Raw genomic sequence first — 26,802 nt, forward strand, 5'->3', positions numbered from 1 at the left:
GCTCCGTAGGGAGGGTCTGGGTGGGGCTCTGAACTTCTGTTCTCCCAGCTTCTTGAAGGATCTCTCCTTCCTGGGAGCCGGGAGTCTAGCAGGAGGAGGCTTGGCAGGCCCACGCCATGCCGGAGGCCTGCTTGGCCAGGCCTAGGGGGGGGTGCGGGATTTGGGTAACCCCAGCACCCCTCTGCCGCCTTGCTCCAGATCTCCAGGGCTTCCCCGGGCCATACCCCTGGGCAAGCCGGTGAGTTGGGTCCCTTGGTGGAGTTTGAAGGTACCCTAGGCCTTCCCCCACTATCCATGCGGCTCCTTAGGGAGGGTCTGGGTGGGGCTCTGAACTTCTGTTCTCCCAGCTTCTTGAAGGATCTCTCCTTCCTGGGAGCCGGGAGTCTAGCAGGAGGAGGCTTGGCAGGCCCACGCCATGCCGGAGGCCTGCTTGGCCAGGCCTAGGGGGGGGGAGCGGGATTTGGGTAACCCCAGCACCCCTCTGCCGCCTTGCTCCAGATCTCCAGGGCTTCCCCGGGCCACACCCCTGGGCAAGCCGGTGAGTTGGGTCCCTTGGTGGAGTTTGAAGGTACCCTAGGCCTTCCCCCACTATCCATGCGGCTCCTTAGGGAGGGTCTGGGTGGGGCTCTGAACTTCTGTTCTCCCAGCTTCTTGAAGGATCTCTCCTTCCTGGGAGCCGGGAGTCTAGCAGGAGGAGGCTTGGCAGGCCCACGCCATGCCGGAGGCCTGCTTGGCCAGGCCTAGGGCGGGGAGCGGGATTTGGGTAACCCCAGCACCCCTCTGCCGCCTTGCTCCAGATCTCCAGGGCTTCCCCGGGCCATACCCCTGGGCAAGCCGGTGAGTTGGGTCCCTTGGTGGAGTTTGAAGGTACCCTAGGCCTTCCCCCACTATCCATGCGGCTCCTTAGGGAGGGTCTGGGTGGGGCTATGAACTTCTGTTCTCCCAGCTTCTTGAAGGATCTCTCCTTCCTGGGAGCCGGGAGTCTAGCAGGAGGAGGCTTGGCAGGCCCACGCCATGCCGGAGGCCTGCTTGGCCAGGCCTAGGGGGGGGAGCGGGATTTGGGTAACCCCAGCACCCCTCTGCCGCCTTGCTCCAGATCTCCAGGGCTTCCCCGGGCCATACCCCTGGGCAAGCCGGTGAGTTGGGTCCCTTGGTGGAGTTTGAAGGTACCCTAGGCCTTCCCCCACTATCCATGCGGCTCCTTAGGGAGGGTCTGGGTGGGGCTCTGAACTTCTGTTCTCCCAGCTTCTTGAAGGATCTCTCCTTCCTGGGAGCCGGGAGTCTAGCAGGAGGAGGCTTGGCAGGCCCACGCCATGCCGGAGGCCTGCTTGGCCAGGCCTAGGGGGGGGAGCGGGATTTGGGTAACCCCAGCACCCCTCTGCCGCCTTGCTCCAGATCTCCAGGGCTTCCCCGGGCCATACCCCTGGGCAAGCCGGTGAGTTGGGTCCCTTGGTGGAGTTTTAAGGTACCCTAGGCCTTCCCCCACTATCCATGCGGCTCCTTAGGGAGGGTCTGGGTGGGGCTCTGAACTTCTGTTCTCCCAGCTTCTTGAAGGATCTCTCCTTCCTGGGAGCCGGGAGTCTAGCAGGAGGAGGCTTGGCAGGCCCACGCCATGCCGGAGGCCTGCTTGGCCAGGCCTAGGGGGGGGAGCGGGATTTGGGTAACCCCAGCACCCCTCTGCCGCCTTGCTCCAGATCTCCAGGGCTTCCCCGGGCCATACCCCTGGGCAAGCCGGTGAGTTGGGTCCCTTGGTGGAGTTTGAAGGTACCCTAGGCCTTCCCCCACTATCCATGCGGCTCCTTAGGGAGGGTCTGGGTGGGGCTCTGAACTTCTGTTCTCCCAGCTTCTTGAAGGATCTCTCCTTCCTGGGAGCCGGGAGTCTAGCAGGAGGAGGCTTGGCAGGCCCACGCCATGCCGGAGGCCTGCTTGGCCAGGCCTAGGGGGGGGAGCGGGATTTGGGTAACCCCAGCACCCCTCTGCCGCCTTGCTCCAGATCTCCAGGGCTTCCCCGGGCCATACCCCTGGGCAAGCCGGTGAGTTGGGTCCCTTGGTGGAGTTTGAAGGTACCCTAGGCCTTCCCCCACTATCCATGCGGCTCCTTAGGGAGGGTCTGGGTGGGGCTCTGAACTTCTGTTCTCCCAGCTTCTTGAAGGATCTCTCCTTCCTGGGAGCCGGGAGTCTAGCAGGAGGAGGCTTGGCAGGCCCACGCCATGCCGGAGGCCTGCTTGGCCAGGCCTAGGGGGGGGAGCGGGATTTGGGTAACCCCAGCACCCCTCTGCCGCCTTGCTCCAGATCTCCAGGGCTTCCCCGGGCCATACCCCTGGGCAAGCCGGTGAGTTGGGTCCCTTGGTGGAGTTTGAAGGTACCCTAGGCCTTCCCCCACTATCCATGCGGCTCCTTAGGGAGGGTCTGGGTGGGGCTCTGAACTTCTGTTCTCCCAGCTTCTTGAAGGATCTCTCCTTCCTGGGAGCCGGGAGTCTAGCAGGAGGAGGCTTGGCAGGCCCACGCCATGCCGGAGGCCTGCTTGGCCAGGCCTAGGGGGGGGAGCGGGATTTGGGTAACCCCAGCACCCCTCTGCCGCCTTGCTCCAGATCTCCAGGGCTTCCCCGGGCCATACCCCTGGGCAAGCCGGTGAGTTGGGTCCCTTGGTGGAGTTTGAAGGTACCCTAGGCCTTCCCCCACTATCCATGCGGCTCCTTAGGGAGGGTCTGGGTGGGGCTCTGAACTTCTGTTCTCCCAGCTTCTTGAAGGATCTCTCCTTCCTGGGAGCCGGGAGTCTAGCAGGAGGAGGCTTGGCAGGCCCACGCCATGCCGGAGGCCTGCTTGGCCAGGCCTAGGGGGGGGTGCGGGATTTGGGTAACCCCAGCACCCCTCTGCCGCCTTGCTCCAGATCTCCAGGGCTTCCCCAGGCCATACCCCTGGGCAAGCCGGTGAGTTGGGTCCCTTGGTGGAGTTTGAAGGTACCCTAGGCCTTCCCCCACTATCCATGCGGCTCCTTAGGGAGGGTCTGGGTGGGGCTCTGAACTTCTGTTCTCCCAGCTTCTTGAAGGATCTCTCCTTCCTGGGAGCCGGGAGTCTAGCAGGAGGAGGCTTGGCAGGCCCACGCCATGCCGGAGGCCTGCTTGGCCAGGCCTAGGGGGGGGAGCGGGATTTGGGTAACCCCAGCACCCCTCTGCCGCCTTGCTCCAGATCTCCAGGGCTTCCCCGGGCCATACCCCTGGGCAAGCCGGTGAGTTGGGTCCCTGGGTGGAGTTTGAAGGTACCCTAGGCCTTCCCCCACTATCCATGCGGCTCCTTAGGGAGGGTCTGGGTGGGGCTCTGAACTTCTGTTCTCCCAGCTTCTTGAAGGATCTCTCCTTCCTGGGAGCCGGGAGTCTAGCAGGAGGAGGCTTGGCAGGCCCACGCCATGCCGGAGGCCTGCTTGGCCAGGCCTAGGGCGGGGAGCGGGATTTGGGTAACCCCAGCACCCCTCTGCCGCCTTGCTCCAGATCTCCCGGGCTTCCCCGGGCCATACCCCGGGGCAAGCCGGTGAGTTGGGTCCCTTGGTGGAGTTTGAAGGTACCCTAGGCCTTCCCCCACTATCCATGCGGCTCCTTAGGGAGGGTCTGGGTGGGGCTATGAACTTCTGTTCTCCCAGCTTCTTGAAGGATCTCTCCTTCCTGGGAGCCGGGAGTCTAGCAGGAGGAGGCTTGGCAGGCCCACGCCATGCCGGAGGCCTGCTTGGCCAGGCCTAGGGGGGGGGAGCGGGATTTGGGTAACCCCAGCACCCCTCTGCCGCCTTGCTCCAGATCTCCAGGGCTTCCCCGGGCCATACCCCTGGGCAAGCCGGTGAGTTGGGTCCCTTGGTGGAGTTTGAAGGTACCCTAGGCCTTCCCCCACTATCCATGCGGCTCCTTAGGGAGGGTCTGGGTGGGGCTCTGAACTTCTGTTCTCCCAGCTTCTTGAAGGATCTCTCCTTCCTGGGAGCCGGGAGTCTAGCAGGAGGAGGCTTGGCAGGCCCACGCCATGCCGGAGGCCTGCTTGGCCAGGCCTAGGGGGGGGAGCGGGATTTGGGTAACCCCAGCACCCCTCTGCCGCCTTGCTCCAGATCTCCAGGGCTTCCCCGGGCCATACCCCTGGGCAAGCCGGTGAGTTGGGTCCCTTGGTGGAGTTTGAAGGTACCCTAGGCCTTCCCCCACTATCCATGCGGCTCCTTAGGGAGGGTCTGATTGGGGCTCTGAACTTCTGTTCTCCCAGCTTCTTGAAGGATCTCTCCTTCCTGGGAGCCGGGAGTCTAGCAGGAGGAGGCTTGGCAGGCCCACGCCATGCCGGAGGCCTGCTTGGCCAGGCCTAGGGGGGGGGAGCGGGATTTGGGTAACCCCAGCACCCCTCTGCCGCCTTGCTCCAGATCTCCAGGGCTTCCCCGGGCCATACCCCTGGGCAAGCCGGTGAGTTGGGTCCCTTGGTGGAGTTTGAAGGTACCCTAGGCCTTCCCCCACTATCCATGCGGCTCCTTAGGGAGGGTCTGGGTGGGGCTCTGAACTTCTGTTCTCCCAGCTTCTTGAAGGATCTCTCCTTCCTGGGAGCCGGGAGTCTAGCAGGAGGAGGCTTGGCAGGCCCACGCCATGCCGGAGGCCTGCTTGGCCAGGCCTAGGGGGGGGAGCGGGATTTGGGTAACCCCAGCACCCCTCTGCCGCCTTGCTCCAGATCTCCAGGGCTTCCCCGGGCCATACCCCTGGGCAAGCCGGTGAGTTGGGTCCCTTGGTGGAGTTTGAAGGTACCCTAGGCCTTCCCCCACTATCCATGCGGCTCCTTAGGGAGGGTCTGGGTGGGGCTCTGAACTTCTGTTCTCCCAGCTTCTTGAAGGATCTCTCCTTCCTGGGAGCCGGGAGTCTAGCAGGAGGAGGCTTGGCAGGCCCACGCCATGCCGGAGGCCTGCTTGGCCAGGCCTAGGGCGGGGAGCGGGATTTGGGTAACCCCAGCACCCCTCTGCCGCCTTGCTCCAGATCTCCAGGGCTTCCCCGGGCCATACCCCTGGGCAAGCCGGTGAGTTGGGTCCCTTGGTGGAGTTTGAAGGTACCCTAGGCCTTCCCCCACTATCCATGCGGCTCCTTAGGGAGGGTCTGGGTGGGGCTCTGAACTTCTGTTCTCCCAGCTTCTTGAAGGATCTCTCCTTCCTGGGAGCCGGGAGTCTAGCAGGAGGAGGCTTGGCAGGCCCACGCCATGCCGGAGGCCTGCTTGGCCAGGCCTAGGGGGGGGAGCGGGATTTGGGTAACCCCAGCACCCCTCTGCCGCCTTGCTCCAGATCTCCAGGGCTTCCCCGGGCCATACCCCTGGGCAAGCCGGTGAGTTGGGTCCCTTGGTGGAGTTTGAAGGTACCCTAGGCCTTCCCCCACTATCCATGCGGCTCCTTAGGGAGGGTCTGGGTGGGGCTCTGAACTTCTGTTCTCCCAGCTTCTTGAAGGATCTCTCCTTCCTGGGAGCCGGGAGTCTAGCAGGAGGAGGCTTGGCAGGCCCACGCCATGCCGGAGGCCTGCTTGGCCAGGCCTAGGGGGGGGTGCGGGATTTGGGTAACCCCAGCACCCCTCTGCCGCCTTGCTCCAGATCTCCAGGGCTTCCCCGGGCCACACCCCTGGGCAAGCCGGTGAGTTGGGTCCCTTGGTGGAGTTTGAAGGTACCCTAGGCCTTCCCCCACTATCCATGCGGCTCCTTAGGGAGGGTCTGGGTGGGGCTCTGAACTTCTGTTCTCCCAGCTTCTTGAAGGATCTCTCCTTCCTGGGAGCCGGGAGTCTAGCAGGAGGAGGCTTGGCAGGCCCACGCCATGCCGGAGGCCTGCTTGGCCAGGCCTAGGGGGGGGAGCGGGATTTGGGTAACCCCAGCACCCCTCTGCCGCCTTGCTCCAGATCTCCAGGGCTTCCCCGGGCCATACCCCTGGGCAAGCCGGTGAGTTGGGTCCCTTGGTGGAGTTTGAAGGTACCCTAGGCCTTCCCCCACTATCCATGCGGCTCCTTAGGGAGGGTCTGGGTGGGGCTCTGAACTTCTGTTCTCCCAGCTTCTTGAAGGATCTCTCCTTCCTGGGAGCCGGGAGTCTAGCAGGAGGAGGCTTGGCAGGCCCACGCCATGCCGGAGGCCTGCTTGGCCAGGCCTAGGGGGGGGAGCGGGATTTGGGTAACCCCAGCACCCCTCTGCCGCCTTGCTCCAGATCTCCAGGGCTTCCCCGGGCCATACCCCTGGGCAAGCCGGTGAGTTGGGTCCCTTGGTGGAGTTTGAAGGTACCCTAGGCCTTCCCCCACTATCCATGCGGCTCCTTAGGGAGGGTCTGGGTGGGGCTCTGAACTTCTGTTCTCCCAGCTTCTTGAAGGATCTCTCCTTCCTGGGAGCCGGGAGTCTAGCAGGAGGAGGCTTGGCAGGCCCACGCCATGCCGGAGGCCTGCTTGGCCAGGCCTAGGGGGGGGAGCGGGATTTGGGTAACCCCAGCACCCCTCTGCCGCCTTGCTCCAGATCTCCAGGGCTTCCCCGGGCCATACCCCTGGGCAAGCCGGTGAGTTGGGTCCCTTGGTGGAGTTTGAAGGTACCCTAGGCCTTCCCCCACTATCCATGCGGCTCCTTAGGGAGGGTCTGGGTGGGGCTCTGAACTTCTGTTCTCCCAGCTTCTTGAAGGATCTCTCCTTCCTGGGAGCCGGGAGTCTAGCAGGAGGAGGCTTGGCAGGCCCACGCCATGCCGGAGGCCTGCTTGGCCAGGCCTAGGGGGGGGAGCGGGATTTGGATAACCCCAGCACCCCTCTGCCGCCTTGCTCCAGATCTCCAGGGCTTCCCCGGGCCATACCCCTGGGCAAGCCGGTGAGTTGGGTCCCTTGGTGGAGTTTGAAGGTACCCTAGGCCTTCCCCCACTATCCATGCGGCTCCTTAGGGAGGGTCTGGGTGGGGCTCTGAACTTCTGTTCTCCCAGCTTCTTGAAGGATCTCTCCTTCCTGGGAGCCGGGAGTCTAGCAGGAGGAGGCTTGGCAGGCCCACGCCATGCCGGAGGCCTGCTTGGCCAGGCCTAGGGGGGGTGCGGGATTTGGGTAACCCCAGCACCCCTCTGCCGCCTTGCTCCAGATCTCCAGGGCTTCCCCGGGCCACACCCCTGGGCAAGCCGGTGAGTTGGGTCCCTTGGTGGAGTTTGAAGGTACCCTAGGCCTTCCCCCACTATCCATGCGGCTCCTTAGGGAGGGTCTGGGTGGGGCTCTGAACTTCTGTTCTCCCAGCTTCTTGAAGGATCTCTCCTTCCTGGGAGCCGGGAGTCTAGCAGGAGGAGGCTTGGCAGGCCCACGCCATGCCGGAGGCCTGCTTGGCCAGGCCTAGGGGGGGGAGCGGGATTTGGGTAACCCCAGCACCCCTCTGCCGCCTTGCTCCAGATCTCCAGGGCTTCCCCGGGCCATACCCCTGGGCAAGCCGGTGAGTTGGGTCCCTTGGTGGAGTTTGAAGGTACCCTAGGCCTTCCCCCACTATCCATGCGGCTCCTTAGGGAGGGTCTGGGTGGGGCTCTGAACTTCTGTTCTCCCAGCTTCTTGAAGGATCTCTCCTTCCTGGGAGCCGGGAGTCTAGCAGGAGGAGGCTTGGCAGGCCCACGCCATGCCGGAGGCCTGCTTGGCCAGGCCTAGGGGGGGGAGCGGGATTTGGGTAACCCCAGCACCCCTCTGCCGCCTTGCTCCAGATCTCCAGGGCTTCCCCGGGCCATACCCCTGGGCAAGCCGGTGAGTTGGGTCCCTTGGTGGAGTTTGAAGGTACCCTAGGCCTTCCCCCACTATCCATGCGGCTCCTTAGGGAGGGTCTGGGTGGGGCTCTGAACTTCTGTTCTCCCAGCTTCTTGAAGGATCTCTCCTTCCTGGGAGCCGGGAGTCTAGCAGGAGGAGGCTTGGCAGGCCCACGCCATGCCGGAGGCCTGCTTGGCCAGGCCTAGGGGGGGGAGCGGGATTTGGGTAACCCCAGCACCCCTCTGCCGCCTTGCTCCAGATCTCCAGGGCTTCCCCGGGCCATACCCCTGGGCAAGCCGGTGAGTTGGGTCCCTTGGTGGAGTTTGAAGGTACCCTAGGCCTTCCCCCACTATCCATGCGGCTCCTTAGGGAGGGTCTGGGTGGGGCTCTGAACTTCTGTTCTCCCAGCTTCTTGAAGGATCTCTCCTTCCTGGGAGCCGGGAGTCTAGCAGGAGGAGGCTTGGCAGGCCCACGCCATGCCGGAGGCCTGCTTGGCCAGGCCTAGGGGGGGGGAGCGGGATTTGGGTAACCCCAGCACCCCTCTGCCGCCTTGCTCCAGATCTCCAGGGCTTCCCCGGGCCATACCCCTGGGCAAGCCGGTGAGTTGGGTCCCTTGGTGGAGTTTGAAGGTACCCTAGGCCTTCCCCCACTATCCATGCGGCTCCTTAGGGAGGGTCTGGGTGGGGCTCTGAACTTCTGTTCTCCCAGCTTCTTGAAGGATCTCTCCTTCCTGGGAGCCGGGAGTCTAGCAGGAGGAGGCTTGGCTGGCACTGGTAATCTCTGTCCAGTCTATATTTTCAAAATCGCGCGGGGGCTATCGCCCCCGCGCTTACAAGAAACATTAATAGTACTCTCACAAGAAACATTAATAGTACTCACTATCATTGAATTATGTTTTTATGTATGCAGAATGTCCATTTTGTACTCTGCCCTTTTGCATACCCCTTCATAAGTTCATATTTCTCTTTAACTTCTTTAACTCCTATCATCATTACTCCTTTTTTACCCTTTCTAACTTAAGTACTGTTGAGTCCTAATTCACAGACCAAAGTGGTGCCCTAGAGTTAACACCCACCCAACTATTTTAAAAGGCATAAAAAGGACACATATCTTTTCAACATTTTATGGGTGTTTTCTTTGACGGCTATAACTTTTGCTAAATACTTTCTTATACAGTGATGATCCCCCCCCCCATGTTTTTTATCTTCTCTTTATGAACTGCTCAATATGGAATTTGGTGTGAAAGAATCCCTCAGTTTAATACTTATGTTTGAACCAAGTCATGGGTCTTGTTGGAAATGTTCTTATTCCCCCATATATCTGATAGCACCACGTGGCTTTATATCTTGTTTGCGTAGGCACACTAACATAGGAAAATACTATACATACCAATAAGTTCTTATCTAATAGAAATGGGAACTCACAAATCTTGTAGTGCAATGAGACCTTACACCCTGAACATTGACATAAAGACCTGGCACAGGCCTCAGAAGAATGGGCATTCTCCATTTACCCCTTGATCTACAGAAGACATTTACAAAACATCCAAGGTTGTATATAACATCACCTGGAGGCATTCCTGTACCAGGGACGACCCTACAGCTGCTCTGACATCGATCTACTCAAAAGAGACATCCCTTAACACTGAGAAGACAACAAGAACAATGACCTGTTTACTGGACAGGGCTTGCTGTATTGCCCCTTTATGGTGAGGTTTGTCTATAACATCACCTGGAAGCAATCCTCTACCACGGAAGACCCTACCACTGCTCAGACATCGTCCTGCTCAAAAGAGACTTCCCTTAACACTGAGAAGACTTAACAACAACAACCTGCTTACAGGACAGGGCTTCCTGCATTCCCCTTTCATGGTGAGGTGAAACGAAAAGGCACTCCACATCATGACTTCAATGTAGGACATGCAGATTCCAGAATCTTTAATACAGAAACATGAGACCAACAACAGAGACTGTGTGATAAGTGTGTTGGCGCTACGGACAATGTCTTGGAGCGAACGATAACTTTCCTGAGGCCTAGAGCTGGTCTTATGCCAGGAAACTTCAGGGGTAGGATCTCTTTGTATTTAGGCCAAGGCTATTCCTTTCCATGCCTCTCATATTTTGGAGGGCCTATGCAAACAACAATTGCCACTCTAACACCGTTTTTACTGTGCTCCTTTGACTCTAATCCTTAAAACACACCCACTTAAAATTTGAGGTTAACTTAAGCTAATATGCATGTACATGGAAATGTAAAAAATACTATGCCTCTAATGTTTAAGGAGTTACGTAAGTTTGATGGCTTTAGATTGCCTTGTGTGCTGTTAAGAAATATTATAATGTGCTACAATCTGGGGACTTGAGGGAAAAAGTAATTGCACATGGATTCTGTTTTATTTATCTTAACTTTCTTTGGTGAAAATTCAAAGTTAAGATATCAGCAAGGGGACTTCTTCTGATAATTATGTTATGGGTGATTGTCCTTCCACTGTAACTTTACCTTATCCTCTTTCTTTGCATCTTTTGTTCTCATAATTCATAATAAAAAATTATAAAAAAAAAAATATTTCCTTAGGTTTGTTCTGTGACTATTGCCCCACCTAGACCTTCCAGGTGGGGGCGCTGTGGAGTTGGCAATAAATAGCTTGATGGACAGAGGAGAGGGGATCTTTTTGCCAGAGCTGGGAGCAGGCTGCAAAAGGTCTCTCTCTCTCTCTCTCTCTCTCTCTCTCTCTCTCTCTCTCTCTCTCTCTCTCTCTCTCTCTCTCTCTCTCTCTCTCTCTCTCTCTCTCTCTCTCTCTCTCTCTCTCTCTCTCTCTCCGCCCAACCTTTGACACCCTAACCTTCTTGTCTGTGTGGATTATTATTTGCTGCGGATAAATATTACCAAGATCTCCCCCCCCCCCCGAAAGGGGACAAGGGGATGGGAAGTAATTTCTCATTCTGGGGACTGTTTGTGGGTTCACAAACACCCAACAAAGGATTGAACAGCACAGATTCACAGCAAAGAAACACAAATTAAAGAGGCCAGAAAGATAGCACTGTGGTAGCACGTTTGCCTTGCTAGTAGCAGATCCAGGATGGATAGTGGTTCAATCCCCGGCATCCCAAATGGTCCCCCAAATCTGTCAGGAGCAATTTTTGAGCGCAGAGACAGGAGTAACCCCAGGGAGGCAGTGCAAATGTCCTTCAGCTTTTGGGTGAGGTCATAAGCCAACATCAGTCCTTGAGCCAGGGCCCACCCGAAAAGCTAATTGTGGTTCCGAGAATAGTCCATGGGGAGAGTAAAAGGGTAGGGGGCGTGTAGGCATGTGGGGATAGGGTGGTGTTCCAGGACACAAGGGGTGAAAGGCTAAGTACAACACAGACAGATATTAGATTAACCTAAAGGTGGCCACCATGCACACACATACATAAGCGGTTTTTAATATGTTACAGCTGTAAAACTGACCCATCTGGGAGCTGGAGTAATAGCACAGCGGTAGAGCATTTGCCTTGCACAGGGTCGGCCCAGGATGGACCTGGGTTCGACTTCCGGCATCCCATATGGTCCCCAAGTCTGTCAGGAGTGATTTCTGAGTACAGAGCCAGGAGTAACCCCTGAGTGCCACCAGCCACCAGGTGTGGCCCCAAACCCAAAAATAAATAAATAACAACAACACAACAACAACAACAACAACAAACCCATTTAAGGTTGGTAACTGGGAATGGGTCAAAGCACTTCATAAATATAAAGCCAGCAAGTAATGTGGTGACATTTTAAGCCAGTTACTGTAATAGCTAATTCCTAGGGATTACTGCTAGTGAAAGAGTCCTGGCTGTACAAATATTATAGGTTTGGGGGCCAGAGAGATAGCGCAGCAAGAGGGCATATGCCTTGCTTGCGGCTGACCCAGGATGGACCTTGGTTCTATCCCCAGAGTCTCATATGGTCCTAAGCCAGGAGCGATTTCTGAGTACATAACCAGGAGTAATTCCTGAGCATCACCAGATGTGGCCAAAAAAAGAAAGAAAGAAAGAAAGAAAATCATAGGTTTGTTTATGTATACCACATTCTCAAGCCAAGAGACTTTTCCATATCTTCTCTTTTTTTTCATATCTTTTCTTAAAAATACATGAAAGTTTTATTTTATTTTATTGGTTTTTAGGCCACATCTGGCAAGCACTCAGGGGTTACTCCTGACTCTGCACTCAATATTCACTCCTGGCAGGCTTGGGGAACCATATGGGATGCCAGGGATGGAACCCGGGTTGGCCATGTACAAGGCAAATATCCACCCGTTGTACTCTCGCTCTGGCCCCATCAACCCCTGCTCCAGGCCCATTTCTCTGGATTGGGACACAGCGTGTGCAGCCTTTATACCATTCCTCCCTCCATCCCTTTCCCAGCACCTTGTCCTACATCTCTCCAGCCCCATACATTGCCCAGAGTAGTCTCATGGCCTCCCAGAATTGTTGAACCAAAGCAGCACCACATTAAGGGGCCTGAGCATCCAACCTTCCAGCCTGGTTGTCTGAACCCTGTTAGGGCTCTGAGCACTAGATGAGAGTCCATGCAGGAAGCCTGAAGGTGGGGCTGCCACTGGTTGGATATTCCCAGGACTGACACCTCCCACCCACAGGAACCATTTTACACCCAGGCCCACAGTCTTGTCTCCCACTGTTTCCACAAAGGGTCCAGAACCATGGAGCCTCTGGGAAGCCAAGATTAGAATCACCTGTTTCTGCGGCCGGAGCGGCTCTATGTTCCTTGAACACTTCTATGGCAGCTGGTGTGCCTGGCATTGGGGTTTATCCTGGCATCACGCCACCAGCCCTCACCAAGCTCCAAAGGAAATGAGGGTTTCTGGATCCCGCAGAGAAGGGCCCTGAGCTGAGGACTGTGTTGGCAGCTCGCACTGGCCGGGCACCACAATCCTGGCTGAGGTGCCCTGGACAGGCCTGTTTGCTGGAGATGGACCTGAAGGGCCACGGCTCTTCGGGTCCCACAGACCTGATCTGCAGGTGGCTTCTAGAAACCACACTCAGGGTCTTAGGCTGGAGTGAAGCGATAACACAATGGGGAGGAAGTTTCCCTTGCACGCAGCCAACCAGGGTTTGATCCCCAGCATTTCATCAGGTCCCCAAACCTAGCCAGAAGTGATCCTCGAGCGAGCACAGAGCCAAGAGTCAGCCCTGAGAACTGCCAGTGTGCCCCCCCCCCCCAGAAAACAACAAAAAACCTCAGGGCCTCATGCAAAAGTAGGGACTTTTGCTAGTTAACCCTCCTGGGCCCTACCCTGAGGATTTCAATGCCTCTAAAATGGGGATCCCCACTCTTAGAGATGATTAAGCCGGAGGCCTCCTTTCCTGGGCCCCAGTGACTCCCCAGCCCGATTCCTGCTCTTTGCTGTCCCCTAGTGGATTCCCAGTGTAAAGACGCCACTTGTGAGCCACCTTCTGGCTCTTTGGCACTTTCTCAGGCACCTGAAACCCTTCAAGGTTTTTTTTTTTTTTGGTTTTTGGGCCACACCCGTTTGACGCTCAGGGGTTACTCCTGGCTATGTGCTCAGAAATCGCCCCTGGCTTGGGGGGACCATATGGGACGCCGGGGGATCGAACCGCGGTCCTTCCTTGGCTAGCGCTTGCAAGGCAGACACCTTACCTCCAGCGCCACCTACCCGGCCCCTCCCTTCAAGGTTTTTATTAGGTTTTAATGAGACGCTCTCAGCGCCCCGGGTGCTCCGGGACCTTTTCAACCCCAAGTGAAACCAGTTCCCCACTGGGAATCAGCATTAGACATCTGCCTCCTCTCTCTCCCTGCAGCCCAGGCTGCTGTCAACAGGGAGGTCGGCCACAGGCATGTAGGGGTACACACAGTAATACCAGGGGTCATCCCAGCTCTGTGCTCAGGGTCGCTCCCAGCTGTGATGGGAATTCGCACCCACAGACCCACAAAGTCTTCATTTCCGCCTTGTGGGCCAAGGCTCCCAGACTCCGAGCTGCCCTTTCCCATTGCTTTTGGATTTGGGGCCACACCTAGAGGTGCTCAGGGCTGACTCCTGGCAGTGCTTGAGGGAACCCTATGGGGTGCTGGGAATTGAACCTGGATCAGCCATCACACAAGGCCTGATGCATCGTCAGGTATGGACCCAAAATAAAAAGAATCTGAGTGGAAATGGGACCCCTAAACAAACCAATAGAAAATAAGCAAACAAACAAACAAAAAACAAGCAAAGCAAAGTCTGGGTCCCTGGTGTGTGGGTAGGAAGCAGGACAGCTAGCAGACCTGTCCCTTATCTGCTTATCTTGGGGTACATTCAAAGGGATTTAAGGGCACAGAGCAGGAGTTGGGGCCAAGGTGGGTGGAGTCAGCGCAAAAGAACCACTCTCACACACACAATAGTCTCTGGCTTTTATTGGGTGCTAGTGTTGGGGGCCATGTTCTTCTCTCAGGCCTGCATTTGAGGACCCTTCCTTCTGCCTGGCCAGCTAGGTCAAGAGATGGGACGGACAACAAAATTTTGGGGAGGACTCACCCATGCCCCCCCAAATCACACCAAGTCCTCCATCCTGCCACGCATATGGGCTAAGGTGGTCAGAGTGCCCACAAGCATCAGTGGTGAATCCTGACTCTCACGCTGATCCTCCAAATAGGTCTTGACGCTGAAACTAAAGCAAGAAATCCCCAAAAGTACCAAAATGTGCAGCAAACCCCCATAAAAAGGGTCCACATGACCTGCTGTGCTCATAGACAGTACTGCTGGCTTTTGGGGGAGGTGAGGTTGCCCCCCCCCAGGAAGAGGAACCCCAGCTCTTCTGAACTGGCAGCCCCCTCTCTGCTGGGCTCTGCTCCTACGAAGTGACACTTCACGGAGTCCAGGGACCCTTCATTTTGCCCCACACATGCCCCCAAGAGCCCTGGTGTCCCTGTCCTTGGTGGTATGTACCAGGAGGCAGTGCCCTTGGAGCCAGCTGGTACCCCTGACTCAGCTGAGTTGCAGCAGCCCAGCGCTGGGCGATGCCAAGTGGGGCTGGTGACCTCAGTGGCCCTGGAAGCCACTGGTCCAATCACTGCCATCATCAGGGGAGTGGGGTGGGGACTGACCCTTCTCTGCTGCCCAGACCTGCTCCCCCAGATGGGGTAAGGCAGGGCTTCTCCCCTTTATTCCCCCCAGATGAGTGGCTACCACACAGACCACAAACATCCTGGTTCCAAACTGATTAGGAAGCTAAACTGGTCATCGGAGTTGGGGACACTTCCTGGGGCCACCAGAAGCTTCCTCGACGGTTCAACTCTGGGGCCCCTGATTGGGGGGAAATAGCGCAGGTGGTCTGGTCTGGAGGTTACCAGGGCCGCCAGAAGCTGGGCTGGAGCGGTGGCTGGGGTGGCACAGAGGCGAGCTGGGGCGGGTAGGGCACAGGCGCATGACAGGGCTTCCCAACAGCGCGCACGCCATCGGGGATGGCACGGGCTGCTCTCCATCGCAGATGTTCCAGCAGGCACGCTCTCGCAGCGGGGTCCAGGACCGGACAGGCGGGCAGCAGGCGTGCCAGGCGTGCCAGGCAAGCGCGGTAGCCCTGGTCATAGTTGTCGGTGGCCTCTGCAATCCCAGAGAAGAGGATGAGGCGCCTTTGTCGTCGGGTGGGGAGATGGAGAGGGCTTGGCAGGGGTGAAGCGGGTAGGGCAGGTCCACTCACCGGACTCTGGCTCAGGACTTGTGGGGGACACGGGTAGCCCCCGCAGGAACCTCACGGTCATTTCCAGGATTTCCGCCTTCTCCAGCTTTCGGTGGCCCGAGTCCCGCACCCGAAGAGCGGGAGAGGGATGGACAGAGAGACACGTCTCCTGGGGCTGGCTGGAGTGCGCGGGCCTGACTGCAGCGGGGTGCCTTGGCCCGGCTAACGGGGAGACTTCTCGCAGCTGCACCCCTGCCCCAAGCTCCCTCCTGCCCAGCAGCGGCAGGAGGAGCCCCCCGAGTTGTCCCAGGCTGGCGTTGATGCGCGCGCGCCGCCGCCTCTCCAGCTGCGGCTTCTGGCTCTGGGGAGGCGCAAAGGGCGCGCGAGGTTGGTTACGCGGGTGGTTCGGGGCCCCGAACCCCTAAGTGTCTTCCCGGACTCCAGAACCCCAGCTCAGCTCCTACCTGGCGCCGCTCCGCCTGGTCCCCCACTCTGCGAGGCAGCCCCATGGTCTGGCTGGACGCGGACAAGAAGATGCCCAGCGCGCCCTGCCCCGGGGGCGCAGATTTGAAAATGCTGCGTCGCCCTCCCAGCCCCGCCCCGGCCCGCGGGTCCCGCCTAGCAGAGGCTCTGCCCCTTTGTTCTGCACGGGGTGGGGAGCCAGGTGGGGACGCAAGGACCCCTGAGATCCAGCACCTGGCGGTGGCTTCCCTTCTAAGAGCCCGGTGCCCCCATATCTGCAGCCGTGTTGGGGAGACGGTGGAAGCCCTGCCTTCCAGGGGCCGGAGGGGAGAGAGTGGACATGAAGCTGGTCCAGCAGCTCCCTCCCTTCCTTCCTCCCTCCCTTCCTTCTTCTTCCTTCCTTCCTTCCTCCCTCCCTTCCTTCCTCCCTCCCTTCCTTCTTCTTCCTTCCTTCCTTCCTTCCTCCCTCCCTTCCTTCCTCCCTCCCTTCCTTCTTCTTCCTTCCTTCCTTCCTCCCTCCCTTCCTTCTTCCTTCCTTCCTTCCTCCCTCCCTTCCTTCTTCCGTCCTTCCTCCCTCCCTTCCTTCTTCCTTCCTTCCTTCCTCCTTTCCTTCCTTCCTTCCTTCTTCCTTCCTTCCTTCCTTCCTCCCTACCTCCCTCCCTTCCTTCTTCCTTCCTTCCTTCCTTCCTCCTTTCCTTCCTTCCTTCTTCCTTCCTTCCTTCCTTCCTCCCTCCCTCCCTCCCTCCCTTCCTTCCTTCCTTCCTCCCTTCCTTCCTCCCTTCCTTCTTCCTTCCTTCCTCCTCCCTTCCTTCTTCCTTCCTTTCTTCTTCCTTCCTTCCTCCCTTCCTCGCTCCCTTCCTTCCTCCTTTCCTCCCTCTCTCCCTCCCTTCCTCCCTCCCTCCCTCCCTTCCTTCCTTCCTCTTTTCCTCCCTCCCTCCCTCCCTTCCTTTTTTCCTCCCTTCCTTCCTTTCGTCCTCCCTTCCTTCTTTCCTCCCTTCCTTCCTTTCGTCCTCCCTTCTTTCCTTCCTCCCTTCCTTCCTTCTTTCCTCCCTCCCTCCCTCCCTTCCTTCCTCTTTTCCTCCCTCCCTCCCTTCCTTCCTTTCGTCCTCCCTTCCTTCCTTCCTCCCTTCCTTTCTTCCTTCCTTCCTCCCTCCCTCCCTCCCTCCCTTCCTTCCTTCCTTCCTCCCTTCCTTCCTCCCTTCCTTCTTCCTTCCTTCCTCCCTCCCTCCCTTCCTTCCTCCTTTCCTCCTTTCCTCCCTCCCTCCCTTCCTTCCTTCCTTTTTTTCCTTCCTTCCTTCCTTCCTTCCTTCCTCCCTCCCTCCCTTCCTTCCTTCTTTCCTTCCTTCCTTCCTTCCTTCTTTCCTCCTTTCCTTCCTTCTGGAATTCCCCCACTCATCCAGGGTGGGGATAGAGGGGGAACACAGTTGCCCAAAGCTAGGTTTGGGGGTTGCACTAGGTCCTTCACCTTCTCACAGTGGCTCTGCAGTGATGACAGATCAAAGCAGGGGACCCCCAGGCCCCTAAGACTTACTTCCTGAGGCCCAAGCTAACAAACAGGTAGCCACAGTGCCCAGTAGGCCTTGGCTGGATTTGTATCCAAAGATCCTGGAGAATCTTCTAGTCAATCACCAAATTAAAAAATTCGGGACTGCGTTCGCGTTCTCCCCTAAAAAAAAAAAATCAGGCTTCTAAGAATTCACCTGAAATCACCTTCTCCTAGCCTGGGGAGTGCTGGGAGGATTGGCAGGCCCCAGCTGTCCCCCTCTTTTTTCCCCTGGACTCCAGGCCCTCCCTGAGTGCCGGCTCAGATGGCCAGAAGTGGGTTCAGGTGGATCCTTAGGGGTCCTCAGGCTCCCCCCTCCCTTCGTACTCCAGGGGGAAGGTGCATGGGGAGGAGGTTGGGCAGATATCTGGCTTTCAGTTTCCTCTTTGATTCTGGAGGAATTTTGCCAGGTATGGGGTTTGGGGAGGCCCCATGCTGAAGGCCTTCTCCCTAGCCTGGGGAGTGCTGGGATGCTTGGCAGGGCCCCATCCATCCCTCTCTTTTTCCCCTGACTCCAGGCCTTCCCTGGACACCGGTCCAGGTGGGCTCTATAGCGGTCATCAGTCTTTCCCCTTACCTCTCCCTACACTAATGGGAATGCACTTTGGGAGGAGGGCGGGTCGTTCTAGCACTGGTTTATGTTGGGATAGTCACTGGAAATGTTTTCTCCTTGGTCTCCTATTGACAGTATTGTATGCATATAGTTTATATATGCATAATATCCAACTTGTATTGTGACCTTGATACTGCCCTATAAAGCTCATATATAATCTTTTACTGCCTCAGTCCCAACTCTTATTTTCCCCCATCTACCCATGTAGGTGCAGCTCATGACATGAAGCTCACCACATAGAGTGATGTGCAGTTAGAGAAATAACTACATTGAAAACTATCATAACAATGTGAATGAATGAGAGAAAAAGAAAGCCTGTCTCGAGTACAGGTGTGGGTGGGGTGGGGAGGAGGGATATCTGGGAAATTGGTGGTGGGAATCTTGCACTGGTGAAGGGGGGGTATTCTTTATATGACTGTTATCATACAACTACAATCATATTTGTAATCACGGTGTTTAAATAAAGATAATTAAAAAAAAAGAAAGAAATGTGGGCTGGGGCCGGAGAGATAGCATGGAGGTAAGGCATTTGCCTTGCATGCAGAAGAACAGTGGTTTGAATCCCGGCATTCCATATGGTCCCCTGAGCCTGCCAGGAGCGATTTCTGAGCATAGAGCCAGGAGGAATCCCTGAACGCTGTCAGGTGTGACACAAAAATTAAAAAAGCAAAACAAAACTGGGGTTGTGGACCACCCATCCAAAAAAAAAAAAAAAATACACACAAAGAAACAAATTCAAGCTCAACTGCTACTCTGAGCCTTGGTTTTTGGATGGGGAAACTGAGGCCCAGAGAAGAAAATACCTTCCAGAAACCCACAGAGCTCCAGCTAGTCCCACTTTGGCGGTATCTGTAGGCTTGGGGACGCGACCAGTGGGTCGGGGCGGGAAGGGGCGGGCCGGTGAACGCTGGTGGCCGCCCCACTGCGCCCTGGGACCGCCTCCGACGCGTGGCAGTTGCCACTGAAACCTGGTGGGGCTTCCCCCGCCCATCTGTTGAGGCTGCCCTCCCCCCAACGGACTGACTGGTGGGGTCAGTGTTGGAGGAAGTTGGCTGAGCGCTCAGGCGCTGTCCTGGGTGCTGGAAGGGCCTCCTCCTCACCCCCTCCCAAACTCTGTCCCCTACCCATCCCTGCCCACCCCCATCCTCCAGGGAGATGCTGGGCCACTGGGGCTGTCTCATGCCCAGCTGATGCCCACCAGACCTCAGAATAGCCTTGATTCTAAGTGTAAGTCATGCCACAGTTCTGCAACAGATCTGGGGATCCCTGGGTCTCTGCCCCCCTTTTCATGCTGAGCCCAGGGCACCTGTTGCTCCAAGAAAACTAATATTTTGTTTTTTCTTTTGGGGTCCATATCCTGTGACTTTCAGGGATTACTCCTGGCTATGCACTCAAAAATTGCTCCTGACTTGGGGGACCATATGGAACGCAGGGAATCGAACCCAGGTCCATCCTGGATGGGCCGTGCGCAAGGCAAACACCCTACCGCTGTGCTATCACTCTGGCCCCTGATTTTTGTTTTTAAGCCACACTTGACTGTGATCTCTGCTTACTCCTGTCTCTGAGCTCATAGCAGGGTTAGGATGTGGCGGGGAGGAGATGCGGTCCCAGGGACTGAACTGGGGTGCAAGGCAAATGCCTTCCCCACTGTCCTATCTCTCTGGCCCCCAAATGATTCTTAAAAGTTTTCCTTGGGGACCAGAGCAATAAAAAGCACATGAGGGAGGGTGTTTGCCTTGCACCTGGCATCCTGTAGGTGGGTCCCCTGAGCCTGCCAGGAGTAATCTCTGAGTACTGCCCAAGTATGGCCCAGATAACCAAAAAATATATTTTCCTTTAATTTTTTTCTAAAAACTCAGCGTGTGAATTGCTCAGGGTCTATTCCTGGCTCCTGGCTCAGGAGCGACCCCTGGTGGTTCTCCAGAGCACAGGGGGCCATAATGAAGCCAGGCCCTAATCAGGGAAGATGGGAAGGTCAGTGGAGTACAAGGGAAGTCCCTCTGGATGGGACGCTTGTTCCTTTTTCTTTCCTTTTTATGTGTTTGTTTTTTGTTTCTGGGACATACCCAACAGTGCTCAGGAGGTCCTCCCAGCTAGCTGTCTCCAGTAGTGCTCCAGGGAATCCAATCTGGGTGTCCAAACTGCAAAGCTGCATGTCAGCTATTGGTCTCTCTCCCTGGCTAAATTGATGGTTCTTTGAATGAATAAATGAATTAATTAATGAGTGAATGAATGATTGAATGAATGGATTAAGGGGGGTTAGGTGGTGCTCAGAGTCTATTACTGAGCAGGGCCAGGGATTCAAAACAGGCTCAGGGCTGGCGAATGCTGATTTGCTGCACCATCTCTCCAGTCTGCCAAGAAGGAATGTTTTAGGGCTCAGAAAATAATTTTGCAGACTGGAGCAATAGCACAAAGGTAGGGCTTTTGCCTTTCAGGTGGCCAACAGAGGATGGATCTCGATTCGATTCCCGGAATCCCATATGGTCCCCCAAGCCTGCCAGCAGCGATTTCTGAGTGCAGAGTTAGGAGTAACCCCTGAACGCCACCAGGAGTGACCCCCCCCCCCAAGAAAAAAGGAAAGAAAGAAAGAAAAAGAAAAAAATTTGGCTCCACAAAGAGCTGGAGTGTAGTGAGGGCAGAGAAAGGGCCACTATGACAATGAGAGTTGGAAATGATCGCTCTGGACAAGAAGTGGGTGCTGAAAGGAGGGAAAGTGATAGGCATCATAGCACTTCAGGATCAGTATTGCAAGCCATAGAATCTAAAATGAAAAAGAGAGAGGGAGAGAGAAGAAGAGGAGGAGGAGAAATAAAGAAGAGAAGGAAAAGGTGGTAGAGAAAGAGAAGGAAGAGGAGAAAGAGGGGGAGGAAGAAGAAGAGGAGGAGGAGAACAACAACAACAAGAAAAAGAACATGAACAAGAACAAGAAGTAGTCTGTCATAAAAGCAAGTGGGGGACAGGAGGAAAAGAGGGGGACACTGGTGATTTCACTGGTGGTGAAAATTGTGCCTTGGTGAAGAGACAGATGTTGGAACACCATAAAACTGAAACTCAATCATAAACAACTTTTTCGAAGGGGAAGCTTTTGGGCCATACCTAGCAGTGCTCAGGAGTTGCTTCCAGCTCTTTACTCAGGTATTATTCCTGGCAGGCTCGGGGACCCTCTGGGATACCGGGGATCAAACACCCGAGTCAGCTGCTTGCAAGGCCAATGCCCTCCCCACTGTGCTCTCACTCTGGCCCTCAATCCTAAACAGCTTTGTAACTGTATATCTCCTGGTGATTCAATTAAAAATGTGTCAATCAATCAAAGAATGTAGTGGGTGTCCACCACATGCACTCACTCTGCCAACACCCTGTGCCCACAGCCCCCTGGCACCACTCTGCAGCCTGACCAAGCAAGCCCTCAGCACCTGCTCCCCTCAGACACCCCTGCCAGGCCCAAGATCTCTCCTTTGGAGGTGCAAAGACCGAGGGGCTGGTTCCTCCAGCCCAGACTGCTAAGCTCTCCTAAGCATCCTCTTTCCCCTTCAGCTCAGGGGTTTTGATTTATTTCTCAGAGGTAGGAGTAATTTCAAACTGCAGAGATGGCACCGGAGCAGTGGCACAAAGGGTAGAGCGTCTTCCTATTCTTGCATTTTTACCTAGGGGGCAGTTTGTGCCACTTCCAGCGGTGCTCAGGGATTACTCCGGGCAGGCTTGGGGGACCCTATGGGATGCCAGGAATAGAACCGGGGGTGGTTGTGTGCGCGGCAAATGCCCTCCCCACTATGCTATCTCTCCGGCCCTTGATCTCGCATTTTACAATTCACTGAGAGGTACCCACCAGTGGCCGCTGTTGTGAAAAAGAAGCCATAGGATAACTCTCCTCTGTCTAAATTGAAGACCTCTAGGGTACCCCTTGGCCCCCAGCTTCAGGGATAAATGATCTTGGAAACCTGGTTTAGGGAGAGATGTCACATCAGGTGTCCGTCATCAGGGGGCGCGCCTAAGGGAATCGACTATTATTTTGTTGCTGGTTTTGGGCGGCACCCAGAGGTGCTCAGGGTTTGATCACTCCTGGTAGTTCCTGCTGGGAAATGATCTGGGGTGCGGTGGGGGGTCGAACCCCTGGAGTGAGCCTGGTGGGTGCACAAGCCTTCCCTGAAGTTCTCTGTCCGCCCCGGGGTCTAGATGTTCTGGGAATAATCTCGTTGCGCAATTGCGGCTGCCCTGCGGGGCGGGAGGGACTAGGGCTAGGCACAGTCTGGCCCTGGCATTGCCAGGGGCCTAGGGGGTGCGAGCGCAAAGCAGCTGCTTCAAGGTCCCGGGAGGCGCCAGCCCGCTCCCACGCCAGGCCTGGCCCTGCCCGTGTGTCCAGGCGTGTTCCTCCCTCCACAGCCCTTTGCAAGCTCCCACCAGACTCAAGTGGGCTTGGGTCTGGTGCTAGTCCTAGGCCAGGGGTCCTGACTCTACTCCCACTGCCCCCAGCCCTCCCAGGCCTGCTGGGGACCACTCAGAGTGCTGGGCTTCAAGCCCGGGTCAGCCGGGTGCAAAGCGCACCTTACCCACTGTTTTGTTGTTGTTGTTGTTGTTGTTTTGTTTTTTTGTGGTTTTTGAGTGACACCCGGCAGTGCTCAGGGGAAATTCCTGGCTCCAGGCTCAGAAATTGCTCCTGGCAGGCACGGGGGACCATATGGGAAGCCGGATTCAAACTGATGACCTTCTGCATGAAAGGCAAATGCCTTACCTCCATGCTATCTCTCCGGCCTCTTACCTACTGTGCTTTTTTTTTTTTTTTTTTTTTTGGTTTTTGGGCCACACCCGGCGGTGCTCAGGGGTTCCTCCTGGTTCTCCATTCAGGAATCACTCCTCGCAAGCTCGTGAGAGACCCTATGGGATGCTGGGAATCTAATCCGGGTCAGCCACATGCAAGGCAAACGCCCTTCCTTCTGTGCTATAGCTCTGCTCCCTCCAATTTTATTTACTTTTTATTTGGGGGCCACATCTCAGCTGTGCTCAGGGATAACTCCTGGCTCTACATTCAGGCTCATGAGACCAAAAGGGATGCCAGAGACCAAACCTGGGTCAGCCACCTGCAAGGCAAATGCCCTCCCCACTATTTTATATTAATTCAAGTTTCAATCTGCAAACCAGATTTTTTTTGTGGGGGAGGGTCACACCTGGTGGCACTCAGGGGTTCCTCCTGGCTCTACGCTCAGAAATCACTCCTGGCGGGGCGGGCGGTGGCGCCAAAGGTAAGGTGCCTGCCTTGCCTGCGCTAGCCTTGGACGGACCTCGGTTCGATCCCCCGGTGTCCCATATGGTCCCCCAAGCCAGGAGCAACTTCTGAGCACATAGCCAGGAGTAACCCCTGAGCGTTACCGGGTGTGGCCCAAAAACCAAAAAAAAAAAAAAAAAAAAGAAATCACTCCTGGCAGGCTCAGGGGACCATATGGGATGCCGGGATTCAAACCACCATCCTTCTGCAAGCAAGGCAAATGCCCTATCTCCATGCTATCTCTCTGGCCCCAAACCAGATTTTTTTTTTTTTTTTGTGGGTTCTTACTAAGCTGGCAACCTCTGATGCAAAGAATTGCACACACCAAAACATACAGACCCCCAAACTCCCGGAAAGTCAATAGAGTGTCAATAGGCCAGTGCTTCTCAAATAGTGGGGCACGCCCCCCAGGGGGGCTCGAGGTTCTGTAAAGGGGGTGCGTTTGATCTCAGCAAACACTGTCATAACAAGCTAAGCCCCATGTTTACATCTCTGTATGTCTCTGGAGCTGAGAGCTGCTGTGTCCTGCTTCAAATCCCGCTTCCAAAAGCTATGCATTGCAAAACGAGCTCATTGTAGCCATTCATCCAGACATCACCTCTGATTAAAAGATCAGCTCAAATTATTTTATATATTTTTGTTTTGCAGGTTAAAGTTTTTTTTAAATAAAGATACTATTTACAGTCACGCAGGGGGGGGGTGCTAACAATGTTTTCTTCTTCCTAGGGGGGCATGACAGAAAAGAATTGAGAAGCACTGCAATAGGCCCAGTTTGGGAATCTTAGGGAGTCATCAAGGCATGCATGAGGCAACAGGGGGGGGGTGGAGATGGGGTGGGGGGCACCCATGGTGCTATCAAGGTCCTCAGGCCCTTTTTCTACTGTAGGAACTCTGTCCTCGTGATGTCTCCAGTGTGGTGCTGTACCCCTCCTTATTTGGGGGGGGTCGTGGAACCCAGACTGTCACAAGTGCCAGGCAGGGGCTCAACTTTCTCCCAGGGGCGCACAACATTTTGCGCATCTGATGTCTGTCACCTGTCGCTTGGGTTCTATGACTCGGGTCCCCATGGCTTAAATTTGGGGAGCAATTCTTCTGCGGGCTTGGCTGGGTTTAGGAGACAAATTCAGGGACCCAGAGACGGTGGGGGGGGGCGGAGTGGGGCGGGACAGAGGCGGGTCGGGGCGGGCCCGACGGTTAAGCCGGTCGCCTGCCGGGGCCGGGCCCAGTGCGCTTTGGAGGCGGAGCGCAGGGAACCGGGCAGCTGCGAGCCGTGCCCAGGGTCCCCCCGCCGGCAGCCGGAGCGCTGGGACCCCCGACGGCCGCGCCTCGAGCCCCCGGAGGAGCCGCCAGACGGGCGCATGGGGACCCCAGGGACGCGCTGAGCGAGTGGCACCGTGCCATGGCGCTGGAGCAGGCGCTGCAGGCGGCGCGGCTGGGCGAGCTGGACGTGCTCAAGGCCCTGCACAACGCCGGCCTGCTGGCCCCCTCGCTGCGGGACCCGCTGGACGCGCTGCCCGTGCACCATGCGGCCCGCGCGGGCAAGCTGCACTGCTTGCGCTTCCTCGTGGAGGACGCGGGGCTGCCCGCCGCCGCCCGCGCGCGCAACGGGGCCACCCCGGCCCACGACGCCGCGGCCACCGGCCACCTCTCCTGCCTGCAGTGGCTGCTCGCAAGGGGCCGGTGCAGCGTGCAGGTGGGTCCGAGAGCGTCCTTTGGCCCCGTGTCCGGACACAGGTTCGGGCCCAGAGCTTCCTGGGGTGGGTCCCCGGCTCCTCCTGGGCTGGTTCGTGAGAGTGAGGCTGGGCACCCCAGACTGAAGCTGGCTGGCTTTGGGGCACTTACCAGTGGGGCTTGTTGAGAGTACTCTGGAGATTCTGCTTGCAAGAGGAGCCGGGTTGGGGGATCCCAGGGGCAACAGCACTGGTATTTGCCCTTGGGGACGAAGGGGAGCACCATATATGAATCCCAGAGGAGGAGGATGCACTGGGCCTGGGCGCCATGGTCAAGAGACCCTGGACAGGAACCGGAGAGATAGCATGGACATAGGGCGTTTGCCTTGCATGCAGAAGGTTGGTGGTTCAAATTCCCGGCATCCCAGATGGTCCCCTGAGCCTGCCTGGAGCGACTTCTGAGTGTAAAGCCAGGAGGAACCCCTGAGCGCTGTTGGGTGTGACCCCTCCCAAAAAAGAGACCCTGGACTGCAGTCAAGAAAGGTGAAGGAGGGCCCGGAGAGATAGCACAGTGGCGTTTGCCTTGCAAGCAGCCGATCCAGGACCAAAGGTGGTTGGTTCAAATCCCGGTGTCCCATATGGTCCCCCGTGCCTGCCAGGAGCTGTTTCTGAGCAGACAGCCAGGAGTAACCCCTGAGCAAGGCCGGGTGTGGCCCTAAAACCAAAAAAAAAAAAAAAGAAAGAAAGAAAGGTGAAGGAGTGAAGGGTCTGGGGAGGACAGGAGCTGACCCTGGACAGGGCGTTTTCTGCCCCTTTCCCAGCTCCCATAGCTTCACCTAATCTTTATTTTGGGGGTAGGAATCACACCAGGTGATGCTCAGAACTCTGCACGCAGGAATCACTCCTGGCAGCCTCAGGGGACCATGTGGGGTACGGATGGTGGCACCCCAGTTGGCCACACACAAGCCAAACTCCATACCTGCTGTATAATCGCTCTGGCTTCCCCTCGACTCAGCCTCATCTTAAAGGTGGGGCCAAGCAGAACCCCCACTCACTCAGTGACACTCCCATGATGGTTCAACCTGCCCCCCACTGGAGACAGGAGGCTGCAGCTCTGATCCTGATCAGAAGCTCTTGGTAAAGGCTGGAGGGATAGCACAGCGGGGAGGGCGCTTGCCTTGCACATGCCTGACCTGGGTTCAATTCCCGGCATCCCATAGTGTCCACTGAGCACTTCCAGGAGTGATTTTTGAGTGTAGAGCCAGGAGGAACCCCTGAGCACTGCCGGGTAAGGCCCAAAAAGAACAAAACAGAAAGAGCTCTTCGTACCCAGAAACTGCCTCCACCAGCTCCAGGGGCACAACAGCTCGAATCCAGAACACTGGGCCACAGGGAGGTGATTGGGGAGGTGGCCACAGAAGGTCCCTCGGAGGAGTCTCATGGCTGCCTAGGAGGTGCTCACATGCTGTATCACGCTGGCAGGACATGTGGCGCCCTGAGCCCTGGTCCCTTAGAGGTGGGGCAGAGATGATGCGCAGAAGGTCCTGGTGGGCGAGGCCAGTCCCCAATGCTCGTCCAGGCCAGGGTCAGGCTCTGGGACATGTTGGCATGAGCACTCTAGGGCACAGCACAGCATCAGGGCTTTGGGCTGAGCACAGAGGAACCCAGTGAGGCCAGATGGGGCCAAGAGCTGCCCACAGCAGGCTGGTCTCAGGAACCTCCAGACCTAGCACTGCAAACCTCTTTCTTCCTTTGGGGGGTACTCCCATATCTGCAGGCTAGTGCCGCTATCAGTTGGGGGGGTGCCCCCATATCTGCAGGCTAGTGCCGCTATCAGGGATTCCTGGAACGAGGGGGCCTGCCCACTTGGCTGCTGGC

General features: G+C 56.8%; 2 protein-coding genes across 4 annotated transcripts in view; one reads left to right on the plus strand and one right to left on the minus strand.

Annotated features, from left to right (window-relative positions):
• Positions 1-15,040: 15,040 nt before the first annotated feature.
• HES2 (hes family bHLH transcription factor 2) lies at positions 15,041-15,882 on the minus strand. Its single transcript, XM_049775431.1, has 4 exons — positions 15,838-15,882; positions 15,643-15,734; positions 15,395-15,501; positions 15,041-15,297 (listed from the first exon to the last, which is right to left on the minus strand). Exons 1-4 carry the CDS (start codon positions 15,880-15,882, stop codon positions 15,041-15,043), a joined length of 501 nt encoding a protein of 166 aa, XP_049631388.1.
• Positions 15,883-24,653: 8,771 nt separating this feature from the next.
• The window catches only part of ESPN (espin), a 28,143-nt gene continuing 25,994 nt past the window's right edge, over positions 24,654-26,802 (plus strand). For all 3 annotated transcript variants that reach the window (XM_049775301.1, XM_049775303.1, XM_049775304.1), the window contains exon 1: positions 24,654-24,947. In XM_049775301.1, coding sequence (XP_049631258.1) covers positions 24,654-24,947 — 294 coding nt within the window. The remainder of the gene's footprint in view (positions 24,948-26,802) is intronic.

This window comes from Suncus etruscus, chromosome 6 (assembly GCF_024139225.1).
Source record: "Suncus etruscus isolate mSunEtr1 chromosome 6, mSunEtr1.pri.cur, whole genome shotgun sequence".
NCBI lineage: Eukaryota > Metazoa > Chordata > Mammalia > Eulipotyphla > Soricidae > Suncus > Suncus etruscus.